This window comes from Elephas maximus, chromosome 25 (genome assembly GCF_024166365.1).
Source record: "Elephas maximus indicus isolate mEleMax1 chromosome 25, mEleMax1 primary haplotype, whole genome shotgun sequence".
NCBI lineage: Eukaryota > Metazoa > Chordata > Mammalia > Proboscidea > Elephantidae > Elephas > Elephas maximus.
In genome coordinates this window covers 38,401,465-38,414,832 of record NC_064843.1, presented here as the reverse complement: position 1 = coordinate 38,414,832, position 13,368 = coordinate 38,401,465, and the positions used below count along the sequence as shown (strand labels likewise).

At 48.5% G+C, this 13,368-nt stretch overlaps 1 protein-coding gene across 2 annotated transcripts; it reads right to left on the bottom strand.

Moving 5' to 3' along the window:
• Positions 1 to 3,700: 3,700 nt before the first annotated feature.
• On the bottom strand, positions 3,701 to 11,937 carry NRSN2 (neurensin 2). 2 transcript variants are annotated; one of them, XR_007515409.1, is made up of 2 exons: positions 11,727 to 11,803; positions 3,701 to 3,864 (listed from the first exon to the last, which is right to left on the bottom strand). XR_007515409.1 is itself a non-coding variant. In XM_049869349.1 (2 exons), exons 1-2 carry the CDS (start codon positions 11,913 to 11,915, stop codon positions 9,561 to 9,563), a joined length of 615 nt encoding a protein of 204 aa, XP_049725306.1. In that variant the 5' UTR covers positions 11,916 to 11,937; the 3' UTR covers positions 9,117 to 9,560. The 2 variants fall into 2 exon arrangements, 1 of the variants encoding a protein (XP_049725306.1); XM_049869349.1 differs by lacking the exon at positions 3,701 to 3,864 and adding an exon at positions 9,117 to 9,986 and having other exon boundaries at positions 11,727 to 11,937.
• Positions 11,938 to 13,368: the final 1,431 nt, after the last annotated feature.

Genomic DNA, 13,368 nt, shown 5'->3' with positions numbered 1-13,368 from the left:
TTTGGAGACACACCGACCAGAGAGCTGACTCTCAGCTGTGTGTGTGCTCATGCCCACAAACACAGACACACACAGTTCTCTTGAATACTCTTGCTCTCCTGGACAGGCTGACAACTCTGCTCGCATTAACTAAGACACTGTACACGTTAAGGGTCCTCCAGGACCCTGGCCTGACTGATGGCATCAGGGCTCTGGACTCTCACCTTTGCAAGTGCAGGCTGATGAGGCCTTTGTCCTCTGGTCGGAGGAAGCAGCTGTGAATGGGTGTTGGGCATGACTCAGGGCAGGCCCAGAGGCTCAGGACAGGGGCAGGCCGGAGGCTCAGGAGGGGGCAGAAGGAGGCTGTACTCCGGCAGGGCTGTGTCCACCCCGTCCACCAAGCATCCACAGTACCCCGCCCAGGGCCAGGGTAAAAATAAATTTTCTCCCTCCCTCGTTCCATCATTAGCTTATTTACCTGTTCATTCACTCTTTCACTTACTCCAGGCCTCCAGGGTCATGCCATGCTGCACCTCTCCCTCCCTCCCTCCCTCCCTTCCTCCCTCCCTCCCCTTGGTCCCTCACACAGGTTGTATCTGCTGAGTGCCCATCAGATGCCAAGTCCTGGCAGCTCATCCCTGCCAAACCCAGCCCAACACCCTACCCAGGTACACACCCCAGGCGGCATCCTGTTTTCCCTACCTCCTTCTTCCTGCCCTGAGCACATGTCCTAGCCGGATGCTTATGAAATCCCGTGAGCTCTCCCATCACCAGGGCCCTGATGGCCTGGTGCCCAGGGCTTGGCTTTGAGTTACGTGCTCTGGGCCATGGCAAGACTGGGACAGGAAGCTCACAGTCCTCAGTGACACCAGCCCAGGCTGAGACTTGGCAAGGGGCCATGGGTCACTGGTTTCATCACCATGCGTCTCCATAGAGCACACATGTGAGCAGACACACGTGATGATGTGGCCTGGACAAGGACGTGACGTGTCGAAGGTTACGGGGAATGTCAGTGTGGGAATCCAGCCATCTGTTTACTCCTGAACGCATCTGCATGACAGTGAAGTAGATACTGCAGCCTAGTATTATAAGACTTGGGTTTGAATCCCATTTACGAGCTGTGTGACCTTGGGCAAGCTACTTCACTTCTCTAACCTTTATCTTTAGTTATTTACACATAGTAGGTGCTCAATGAATGTCACTGCTAAAATCAATCACAGAGGAAGTGCAAAACACTACTAGCAGAGTATGTTGGTGTGTCTACAGACATCATGCAATTTACATGCACATGAATATAAGTCAGTGTGCACACACAGTTGTGGCGTGTTTATTCAAGAAGTTGTTTATGGATCCACCAATTCACACCTGGATGCAAGTGTGGTTGTGTTCATTTAGGGCTGATTATTTTTTTTGCAACAATGTGCACCAATCCTGGGTGGGGGGCGGTGTTCCAGAGGAATTTCTTCTTGCCTGTGCCTATATGAACACGTGTGTGGGGTCATAAGGAAACCCCATCTCTTTATAGGTTCATTAGTTGGTAAAATCTGGGCTACAGGAGTCATTTCTGCATCTGTCGACACCAGAGGTATGGGGCACTCAGAATCTGGACTGCTTGGATTCAAATCTCAGTTCTGCAGGCTGTGCAACCTCGGACAGGATGCTTAAATACTCTGTGCCTCAGTTTCCTCTTCTGTGAGTCCTTTTCTATGACAAAAGTAATGAGGACTAAAAGAGTTAACATATGTAAAGCACCGAGTACAGTGCCTGGCACAGATTAGTGTTATATATGTGGCTATTATTATGTATCACTCTCTGAATCACCCTGTGTCTGTCCCCAGTGATATGACATTGCATTGTCCCTGCTTTACCTCACTATATTGCTGTTGTCTGTCTACAGGATGGTTCTTTCCGGTAGATTGTGAGTCCCTGGTGAGCAGGGACTGAGTCATCCATAATTACAGCCTGCGCATTGCCTGCTCTTGCATCAGATTTCTCTTCTTTAATAATAATACCAGTGGCTGTAGAGCCAATTCTATGGTGTCAGAGTAGAACTGTGCTCCACAGGGTTTTCAATGGCTGATTTCTCAGATGGAGATCACCAGGCCTTTCTTCCAAGGTACCTGGGGGAGAACTCAAACCACCAACCTTTCAGTTAGCAGCTGAGAGAATAACCATTTGCACTGCCCAGGGATGCCTTTAATAATAACTAATGTATATTGGGCACTTCTATGTGCTAGGCACTTATTAAACTCATTCAGTCTTCAAACAATCGGAAGAGATGGATACTATTGTTGTCCCTATTTTAAAAAACAAAGGAACTGCCCAGGATCACACATCGACTCAAACCCTGGTGTAGTGACTCACTCTCAGCCTGAACTCTATATAAGATATGAGATTTGGGAAGAAGAGTTTGGGGCATGAATTGTTGCCTCTCTGATCCTCCCAGTAACACCTCCCCCATCTATATGAAGCCCTCTTTGTTTTTTTTTCTCACCTTGGAGCCTCTCAGCTCCCTGCCCTGTCTCAGCATTCCCAGAGACCTGCAGATGGCCCTAAGATCACCCCTTCTTTGGTCAGTTGGGGGTGGGCTGGAGGGGCTTCTCCTCGGAAGCTGGGGTCTCCCTTGGGTTTGAGAAATAGCTAGTCCCCTCGGTGGGTAGGGATAGGGGAGGGTAGGCAGGACTCAGCAGAGGGAGGGGCAGCCCCACGGTGTGTGTGTTGGGGGGCGGGGGACAGGATGCTTAGGCTCAGGGATAAAAGAGGGTGGAGCAAAAAGTGGACCCCACCGGTCGGCCTCTCTCCCTCTCCCAGGCCTCCTCACAGCAGAGAGGACAAAGAAATGCTGGCAGGAGGAAACGCAGCTGTCTTCTCTGGTCTGCAGGAAGCTGTTAAACTGTGAGTTGCCGCCGCCAGAGGGCCCCCTGAGGCAGCGATGGGCTCTGTCTATTGAGCCTCCCACTTGCCCTTCTGGTCTCCGGGAGCTGCCAGAGCCAGAGGCCTTGTGTATTCTGCTGTTGCTGGGTGGAAAAACCAAAACCAAACCCGTTGCCCTTGCCATTGGGTCGATTCCGACTCAGAGAACTGCCCCACAGGGTTTCCAAGGAGCTGTTGGTGGATATGAACTGCCGACCTTTTGGTCAGCAGCTGAGCTTTTAACCACTGCACTGCCAGGGCTCTCTTGTTGGGTGGAAAAAAAACCCCGTTGCCGTTGAGTCGATTCCGACTCATAGCGACCCTATAGGACAGGGTAGAACTGCCCCCACAGAGTTTCCAAGGCGCGCCTGGTGCATTCAAACTGCTGGCCTTTTGGTTAGCAGCCGTGGCTCTTAACCACTATGCCACCAGGGTTTCCGTTGTTGGGTGGGGTGCTCTGTAAATGCCAGTTAGGTCAAGCTGACGGTGTTTCACGAATCTTTCCTATCCTTACTGATTTTCTGTCTCGTTGATCTCTAGTTATTGAGAGAAGGTATTGAAGTCTATGCTATGGCCTGGAATCTCTCACGGAGGCCAGCTGGAGCAATTGTAGGCTCATCTCATTTATTTCCTGGTCCATTCTTCAGTTCTTTCAGGTGCTAGAGTAAGCCTGATCCCTATTACTCCATCTTGACCAGAACGAATGTATTATTTTAACCTTTTATTTTGAATTAGGTTTCTAGAAGAATTGCAAAGACAGTGCAGAGGGTTCCCTCATGCCCTTTTTCCATGTCTCCTTAGTCTCCTCCAATCTGTGACAGTTTCTTGACCTTTCCTTGTCTTTCATGACCTTGATACTTGAAGACACTGGTCAGATATTTTGTAGGATGTCCTTCAGTTTGGATTTTCTCATGATTAGGCTGAAGTTATGGATTGAATACCACAGAAGTGAAGTATCCGTCTCCTCATATCCTGTCAGGGGGTACATGAATGACATCAACAGGACTTGTTACTGGTCATGCTAACCTTGGTCATTTGGTTAAGGCAGTGTCTGCCAGATTTCTTCACTGCAAAGTCATCATGTTTTCCTTTCCTTGTTCTATTTGTTAGAAGCAAGTTGCTAGGTCCAGCCCACACTCAAGGGAAGGAGAATTAAGCTCCCTCTCCCGGAGGGTAGTGCATCAGAGAATTTCTGGACATGCGTTACCACCACCATAGTAATACATATTTGGGCAGAGATAGTTTAACACTGTGGAAACATCCTGTTCTTCCTTAATGGTTCATCCATACCTTTAGCTTTCGTCAATGGATCTTGCCTACAGCAATCATTACTGTGATGCTCTAATGGTGATTTTTCTATGTCTCTCAGTCCTTCTGCATTTATTAGTTAGAATTCCTCTGTAAGGAAGATTTGCCCCTTCTCCCTCATTTATTTATTCAGTAGATTATATTATTTTTTTAATTTTAAGGTAAAATTGAAATTAATACATTAGAATTAAAATGTAATACAGTCACATGGTTCAAAATTCAAAATGAGTTAAAGAGTAGATGGTGAAAATCTTCACCTCATCCCTAACTCCAGCTACCCAGGGCCCCTCCAAAAGCAACCAAAGTTAATAGAGATTTTATGTGTATACAAGCAACGTCCATAAGTATTCTTTTTTTTTTCCTCAGAAAAATTAAAAAAGTATTCATAGTGTTTTTCACCTTTTCACCTCTACACTATAACTTGGAGATGGTTCCAGGTCAGTACATAAAGCGCTTTCTCATTCTTTTACATAGCGTTCCAGTGTATAAATGGACCATAATTTATTAACTAGTGTCCCACCAATGAACACTATTGCAGACAATCGTTCAGCGTTCTGACATGTAGAATTTAAATTGGATTCTGCTTCTCTGAAATGGGATACTCTGTGGAGATTGGGCTGTGTGGAGGCCGGGGAGTTATTAGGGTTACAGACAAGGGGTGGCTTCCCATGTAGCAGCTGGGAAGGAAAGCTAATATGACATATTCAGGGTAGGGAGCAAAGTCTACTTTGGTTTCCTGAGCCATTTAGTCAACATGAAATCCTATCCTTGGTCCTGATCAGCCATAGGCACTACCCAGAAGTGTCCAAGATGGAGTCACACGATGGCTGCCCATGAGATGAAGCTATACCCAGGAATGCTTTGTTTGTCTTGCACAGTGCTTAGTCACATTTTGAATTAGATACTGATATTTTTAAAAAAGAAACATTTCATTAAACAATTGGGATTCCTAACTTCCATGGGGAAAAAAAAAACATGTTAACGCTGTGCTCACATTTCCACAAGGCAACAATCATCTGGATACACTTGTTGGCACTTGATATTGTGCACCCAGCTCTGAGCCTTCAAGCCACATGGCAGCGAAGTGTAGTAGTCTGACCTGTGGACTCTGGAGCTCAACTACCTGTGTTTGAATCCCAGCTCGGTCACTTACTAGCTCTGCATCCCTGGGCAAGTTGCTTGATGTCTCTAAACTTCAATTTCCTCATTTGTGAAAGTGAAAGTAGGGTTGCTTTATTCAACAAAATTTTCTTGAGCATCTACCATGTGCCAGGCACTGTTCCAGACACTTGGGATATGTCAGTAAACAAAGCAAGTAAAGATTCCTGCTCTTGTGGAGGTTATGTTGTGGTGGGATAGACAGGAAATAAACAAAGAAATAATAAATAGATAAATTATACAGAAAGGTGATAAGTACTGTGGGAAATGAGAAAAAAAAACTCCAAAGTGTACAAGGAAAGGAGTATGGTGGCATGGTTGCATTTTTAAATAGGGTTGGTGCTTAGGGAAGGCCTCACTGAGAAGGTGACATTTGAGCAAAGTCATGAAGGAGGTGAGGGAATTGACCAGGTGGTTAACTGGGGAAGAGCCTACCAGCAGAGGGAACAGCTAGGCAAAGGCCCTGACTGAGGTAGGAGCCTGGCTTGTTGAAGGAGGAACAACAAAGAGGCCAGTGTGGCTGGAAAGGAGAAAGGAAAGGGGAGAGTGGTGAGAATTAGGGTCACAAGGGAAGGTGGGGGGGTAGTAAATTGTGTAGGATCTCGTGGGGCGTGGCAAGGATTTTGGCTTTTACTCTGAGTAAGGTGGGAGCCATGACAAAGTTCTGAGGAAAGGAGGGACATGACCTGACTTATGTTTTAACAAGATGTGTCTGGCTGCCCTGTGGAAATTAGACTTGGCGGGGGTGGGGGGGGGTGGGTGTGCAAAAGGTGAAACAGGGAGACTACGGAGAAGCTGCTGCAATACTCCAGATGAGAGGTGATGGCGGCTTAGACTAATCGCTAATTAGCTAATTGCAGGCATAGTGAGAAGTGGTTGAGTTTGGGATGTATTTCCAAGATTGAGTTGACAGGATTTGATGGATTGGATTCAGGGTGTGAGAGAAAGAGTCAAGGATGGCTCCAAGTCTTTGTCTGGAGCAACCAGAAGGATGGAGCTGCTACTATCTAAGATGTGGACAATGAAGTAACGGCAGGTTTCGGGGGTGGGAGATGATAGGGAGGACAGTTTGAGATAACTGAATTTGCGATTCAACATCCAGGTGAATGCTGTTGGAGATATCATCTTGGAGTCTGGGAGTGAGTTTGGGAATAATAGTCCCCATCTTAGTTAGCTAGTGCTGCCATGCCAGAAATACCATTAGTAGGTGGCTTTAAAGAACAGAAATTTATTTTCTAACAGTTCAGAAGGCTAAAAGGACTGATTCAGGGCATGGCTTTGGGGGAGGTCCTTCTTTGCCCATTTCAGCTTCTGTTAACTGGCAATCCTTAGCATTCTTAGGCTTGTAGATGTATCTGCTGTGTGTCCGTCTTCATATGGCGTCTTCCCCTCCTGTGTGTCTCTTTCTATTCTGCTATTTTTACAACTCAGAAGGGATTAGGTTTAGGACACACCCTACTTTGGTATGACCTTATTAGCATAAAAGAAACCTCTATTTCCAAACCGGATCACATCCAAAAAAAACCAAACCCGCTGCCCTCCAGTTGATTCTGACTCATAGTGACCCTATAGGACAGAGTAGAACTGCCCCACAGGGTTTCCAAGGAGCGCCTGGTGGATTCAAACTGCCTACCTTTTGGTTAGCAGCCATAGCTCTTAACCAACTACGCCACCAGGGTTTCCGGATCACATCTACACGTACCAAAAAAACCCACTGCCATCAAGTTAATCCCTCCCTACTCATAGCAACTCTATAGGGCAGAATAGAACTGCCTGTAGGGTTTCCAAGGCTGTAAATCTTTAAGGAAGCAGACTGCCACATCTTTATCCCATGGGGCAGTTGGTGGGTTCGAACTGCTGACCTTTTGTTTAGCAGCCAAGCACTAACCAGTGTACCACCAGGGCTCCTTCCACGGATACCAAAACCAAGAAACCAAACCTGTTGTTGTCAAGTCTATTCGGACTCATAGTACAGGGGCCAGGAAATACATATTTGAATATAATTCAATCCACAACACCACCTCATGGGTTGTTGTGAGGGTTAAATGAGTTCCCGTCTGTAAAGCACTGAGAACAGGACCTGGCACCTGGCAAGTTCCACCAGGTGTTAGCTGTTCTTATCACCCTGGAAAAGATCCCACTTTTTGCTCCCGTCCTCTCCCCAGGCCCCTGCCTCCTATTCCTCTCCTTGTCTGCTGACCTTGATTGGGCGTGGGATGAGAGCAGTAGGTTCTCAAATGGCTGAGAAATTTCCTTCCCACGTGACACGGGAACGCCACACACTCTCACGCAATGGACCAAGGAGGTTAGTATCTAAATCCACCTCTGGGAGGCCTTAGGTAAGTGACTTTGCTTCTCTGATACCGGTTATCTCATCTGTAAAATGAAGACACCTTATATACCAGCTGCCATCAAGTTAATTCCAACCCATGGTGACCCCATGTGTTTCAGAGTAGAACTGTGCTCCACAGGGTTTTCAAGGCTGTGACCTTTTGGAAGTAGATCGCCAGGCCTTTCTTCTAAGGTGCCTCTGGGTGGAGTTGAGCCACCAACTTTTCAGTTTGTAGCCGAGCACTTAACTGTTTGCAGTACCCAAACCAAAAAAAAACAAAAAACCAAACCAACTGCCATCAAGTCGATTCTGACTCATAGCAACCCTATAGGACAGAGTAGAACTGCCCCATAGAGTTTCCAAGGAGCACCTGGTGGATTTGAACTGCAGGCCTTTTGGTTAGCAGCCGTAGCTCTTAACCACTACGCCACCAGGGTTTCCTTGTGCTACTCAAGGACTCCTAAATTAAGGAAAATAATCCCTTCTCAAAGGGTTATAACGAGACAAATGAGAAATAATGGATCTAAGTGCCCAGCACAGAGTAGGCACACGAGGTCTCTTGCCTCCCTCCCTATGCCCCAGTGGCCAGGGAGAAAGGAGGCAGAGTCAGCCTTCATCCCAGCTGTTTATTGAAAGGGAAGGTGGGATGCAAAGGGTGTAGGATGAGGAAAGGCAAGGGGCACAAGGGTGGTAGGTCCTGGCCTGGTGAGGAATGAGGACCCATTCAGGAGGCTTGTCCAGGCTACGGGTGGTGTTGGGGAGTGGCCGGGAGCTGGGAAGTCCATGAGCACTTCTCTCCAGCTGTCTTGGAGCTCCCCCTAGTGGTGGAGAAAGGATAATACAACGCCACTGGCTGGGGAGCCTGCAGGACTGAGCCGCTGGTCTCTCCAGGTCAGAGTCTGGGGCTAGGTGGAGGGACTTTGAGAGAGCAAAGACATCCCAGTTCTCCTGCTTTCTGCCTTTTAGAAGCCACTTAAATCCATGTCCAGAATATCTTCCAAGTTGCCTGGGACCATCAGGCCTCTGGCTAGCCTCTCTGGGCCAACGCTGCCCCCTGCCCACTGGGTCTCCCTGGGAATCAGGACAGAGTGAGATGTGGAACAAGAGCTGGAGTAGGAGGGGTCTGAAGATGTGGCTCTGAGTCCCCGTGGACTGCCTTGCTGTGTGACCTTGGACACATCAACTCTCAGCTGCACTCGGCCCCTTTATCTGTAAACCGGGGCCAATAATAACCCTGTGACAGTAGACTGTGAGGCTCTGATGTCAAATGCATGCAGAAAACATACTACATGGGGTAAATTAGGATGTTTTCACACCATCCTGGAAAGGAAGGCCAAGGGAGCATCTCTGACTCGTCCCGAGGCATCCTGGTGGATGAGAGAATCACCCCTTAACCCTTCCGCTCATCCTTGCATGTGGAGGGCAGTGCTTATACGCTGGGAGAAAGGATCAGGAAGGTCATAGAACTCAAAATCTGGTCCAAACCCCTCATAATACAGAGGCAGGAATTGATGGTCTGAAAGGGAAAGGGGCTCGCCCAAGGTCACACAGCAGGAAGAGCAGGGGCCAGGTTGAAGCAGATGTTTCCGGTTCCTTTCTGGGGCCTTGGAAAGGAGGAGCGGGTGTGACCTTTTAGGAGGATTTGGGGAAGATTGGCATCTTGGATGAGTTATAGTCCTATCCATGGGGGAGGGACAGGGAGATTTGACCTCCAGACTTTCTGACCTAGAGTCGGGCCTTTTGGGGGCTTGGATGAAACAGGCCCTGCTGAAAGGGAGAAGTTGGGGAGACAGTGGGAAGGCAGAGCATGGCGGAGAGGAAGAAGGGCCCAGGCCCCAGGCCCAGCTCCTCCTCTGGCCGAGTGGGCAACTCAAGAGTCCCGCTTGGGCTGGATGGTCTGCACAGAAGATTGCCCAAAGGGGCTGGGGGGTGGTGAGAACCATGACTGACTGCTGGTATCACGGAAGATGGGGGACAGCTGCTGCTCCAGCTCATCCCCAAAGACCTCCACATGGCCATTAACTTCGGTGTCCAAGTGTTCTGCTTTGGTGTCTGGGCTCAGCCAGCTGGTCATGGCCCAGAACAGGCAGATGGCCAGGAGGACTCCCGCTGCTGCACAAAGCACCATGCCTGCCAGACGGCAGGTGCTCAAGGCCCGGTTATAGTCGGCTGCCTGCTGATCCAATACCAGGAACTCGCCCTCACCGATGCCTTCTAGCTTGGGGGGCACTGCATAGCCAGTGGTCAGGGCCGCCACACCCAGAAGCAGAAGCAGGGTCCCTGAGGACAAGCTGATCTAGGGAGAGACAGATCAGGAAGCAGTCAGGGTCAGCCAGGGGCCCTAAGCCAAGGAGTCACCTTTGATCCCAATGGGATTTAAAGGACATTTCTTGGTCCAGCCTTAAGAGCTAGGAATCACAGAACACACCTGCTGAGATCTAACTGACAGAAGCACAAACAGTCATGTTCTATTTGGAATCTTGAAGCTTCTTGATTAATTTGCCTTCCCAGCTCCCACCCAGCAGTGTTTCTCCTGCGACCTTGAGTCCCCTCCTGTATTATTTGGGTCCCATATTATCTCTGTGTCCCATTTACACTGTTTCTTTCTGTCAAGTTAACACCTACATGTTCCTCAGATCTCATTCAAACCTCATCTCCTCCAGGAAGCCTTCTAGGACATCCCCAGCCTGGGTCAGGTCCCCCCACTTTGCACTCAGGTAAACACTATGCCTGTTCACTCTTCAGTGTGCTCACCTGGGTGCACACTTTGACATGTATTTTGGTTCCTATATGAGTGATGAGGAGGCCCGGTGGTATAGTGGTTAAAGTGCTTGGCTACGAACCAAAAGTTCTGTGGTTTGAACCCAACAGCTGCACCGTAGGAGAAAGGTGGGACAGTCTGCTTCCATAAAGATTATAGCCTTGGAAACCCTATGAAGCCATTCTGCTCTGTCCTACAGGGTTGCTGAGCCAGAATCAACTCAGTGGCAACAGGTTTGGGTTTTATGCTTATATATTTTATAAATATTTATATTTGTATATACTTCATAATTTTATATATATATATATGATGTCCGAGAGCAGGGGCTGTGTCTGTTTGGCTCACTATGTGTCCCTGTGCCTAGCATGGTGGTACTAGCACAGAACAGCAGCTGGATAAATGTTTGCTGAAGTACTAAATGGACCACAGCTAGGAGCTCCTAGAGCCTAGTACAGCGCCTCACAATGAGAAGATGGTCACAATTTTTAATTACGTTCTCACCTCTTCCTAGACATTTTCCTTGATCCTCCAGGCACTGAGGCCATTTCCTCTCCTGGCATCCTCTGCGTACCTGGTCTCAGATTGTGCATTCAGTCTGCACAGGTTGGCACCTCACCTAGAGTACCTTATGCCTCTGTGTTTAGCAAAGAGCTGTACCCATTGTAGGAACTCAGTTCACTGCCCCCTCCACACCTTTACCCGTATGTATCTGGGCCTGACTGCTCTCCCTGACTGCCAGTCAGTGCAACCCATTCCTGAGCCACAGTCATTGGTTCAGGGATGGGCAAGTGACCCAATCAGAGGCACTGTGATGCTTGCTAGGACTTCTAGGAACGAAAACTATTGTCTCTTTTCTGAAAGAACTGTTGGAGGACACTCTGACTTCTCTTGGATGGCGTGTGAAGTGAAGGTCTAGGGTCAGCAGAGTAGCAGGCATTTGGAGAACATGTCAAAAGAGCCTGAAGCTGAGAGTGGGCCATAGAGGAGGGAGCACCATGGGCAGCCTGAAGACTGAGAGGCACTTTGACAAGTCTTCCGTGTGATGGTTTGAACTGCTAGATCAAACTTTGCCTGAAGTCACCCAATCTCTGGTCTCATCTATGAAATGAGCAGTATTTTCTCTTTATTGCATAAACCCATTTGTGTTGGGTTTTCTGTTTTTTGAACTCCTAACTGCTGCCATGCCTTTTCTTCTGTCCTCTGAGCCTCAATTCAGTCCCCTATCCTTTATGGAGTCGCAGGAAATGACAAGAGTTGCTCCTTCTCTGCCCTTACCTTCCAGCACAGTGAGGGCCAAGGTCGGCGGGGGCATAGGACAGGGGGCCTCTCGGGGTCATCGCTGAGGGCAGTACCCGCACAGTCCTCATAGAAGAGGTGGAGATAGGAGCGAACCCCATACCACTTGCCATCCTCCACGTTGGGGCCGCGGCTGCAGCCACAGGAACGATCACAGCTGGGCATCATGGATCCCTGGGTGTGGCTAACAGAGGGGGGCGGTCAGTGAGAGCTGCCCACAGTCAGCCTACCAGGTCCCCCTGAATCTTGGTGCCATGCCCACTTCTCCCACTTATAGACACCCCACACGCGTAGTACCACCTGACTTTTTGGAATCCTGGCCTATCTTTCCCTAAACACCCTGCAAGTGAGCCCATGCATTGAAGTGCTTAGGCCAGCGCCTGGCAATTATAAAAAAAAAAATTATAGGTGTCAATAAATATGGGTATTCGACCCAGAGGCCACCCAGTGGCTGAGACTGTGGGCTCAGGAGCCTGACTGCCTGGATTGGAATCCCAGATCCACCACTTCCTTACTGTGTGACCTTAGACAGGTGCCTTCACTTCTCTGAGCCTCAATGTCCTCATCTGTATAACGAAGGCTAATAATCATACCTGCTTCATATAGTTACTGTACGGTACAGAGAAACAGTTGCCGTTGTGATTGTCATTGCTGTAATGTGTTTATTATCGTTGCCATCATGAATTTGTTGGCCCCCACGTCTGGGACCAGAGATCCTCACCTTCGTCCCACTCAAAGTTCCCCTTCCCCATTCAGGGCCCGTCCTGGGGACAACTGTCATGGCTGACACTTGTCCAATCAGTCAGGGCTCCCAAGCTGCAAGGCCCTAGAAGGTCCCCTCTGGGCTGTCTCTTGGAAGGGAATGACAGCCTCCAAGTCCCCGGGAATCTTCAGTCCACAGGAGGTGAAAGTCAGGGGCCCTCAAGATTAGAGGTTCTCAGGCTCAAGGGCTGTTAGATTTCTTAGAGAAACCCATTTAAGAGCTCCTCTTGTCACAAACAGAGACAAGGGAACATTGAGAATAGAAGGTACTTGTGTATCCACACACAGGTAAGGGTCCAAACCAAAGTCAGGTTTGCAGCACTTTTCACAATAGCCAAAAGGTGGAAACAAAATGTGGTATATACAGACAATGGAGTACTACTCCCTTAACGAGAAATGAAGTCCTGATGCATGCCACTACCTGGATGAATCTGAAAACATCATGCTGAGCAAAGTCAGTCAGCCGCAAAAGGACAAATAGTGTATGATCCCACGTATATGTACTTAGATCGTTAGTGGTTACCAGGGGTGAAAGGGAGGGGGAGAGTGGGAACTTTTGCTCATGGGGCAGAGAGTTTATGTTAATGGTGGTGGAATAATATGGAAAAGGATATCAAGAATGGTCACACAACTTGAAGAATGTAATCAATGTCACTGAATTTTACATGTAGAAATTGTTGAATTGGCATATCTTCTGTTGTGTATATTTCGCCACACACACACAAAAAAAGTCAGGGAGGTGCTGGAGAAGGGCTGGCTCACCTGCCCTCCTCCCCCCCCCCCCGCCCACATGGTCCTCGGACCCTCTGAGTAGCTTCAAACAAAGTAAAACCATGTGCTTGCTCTGAAGGGTACACAA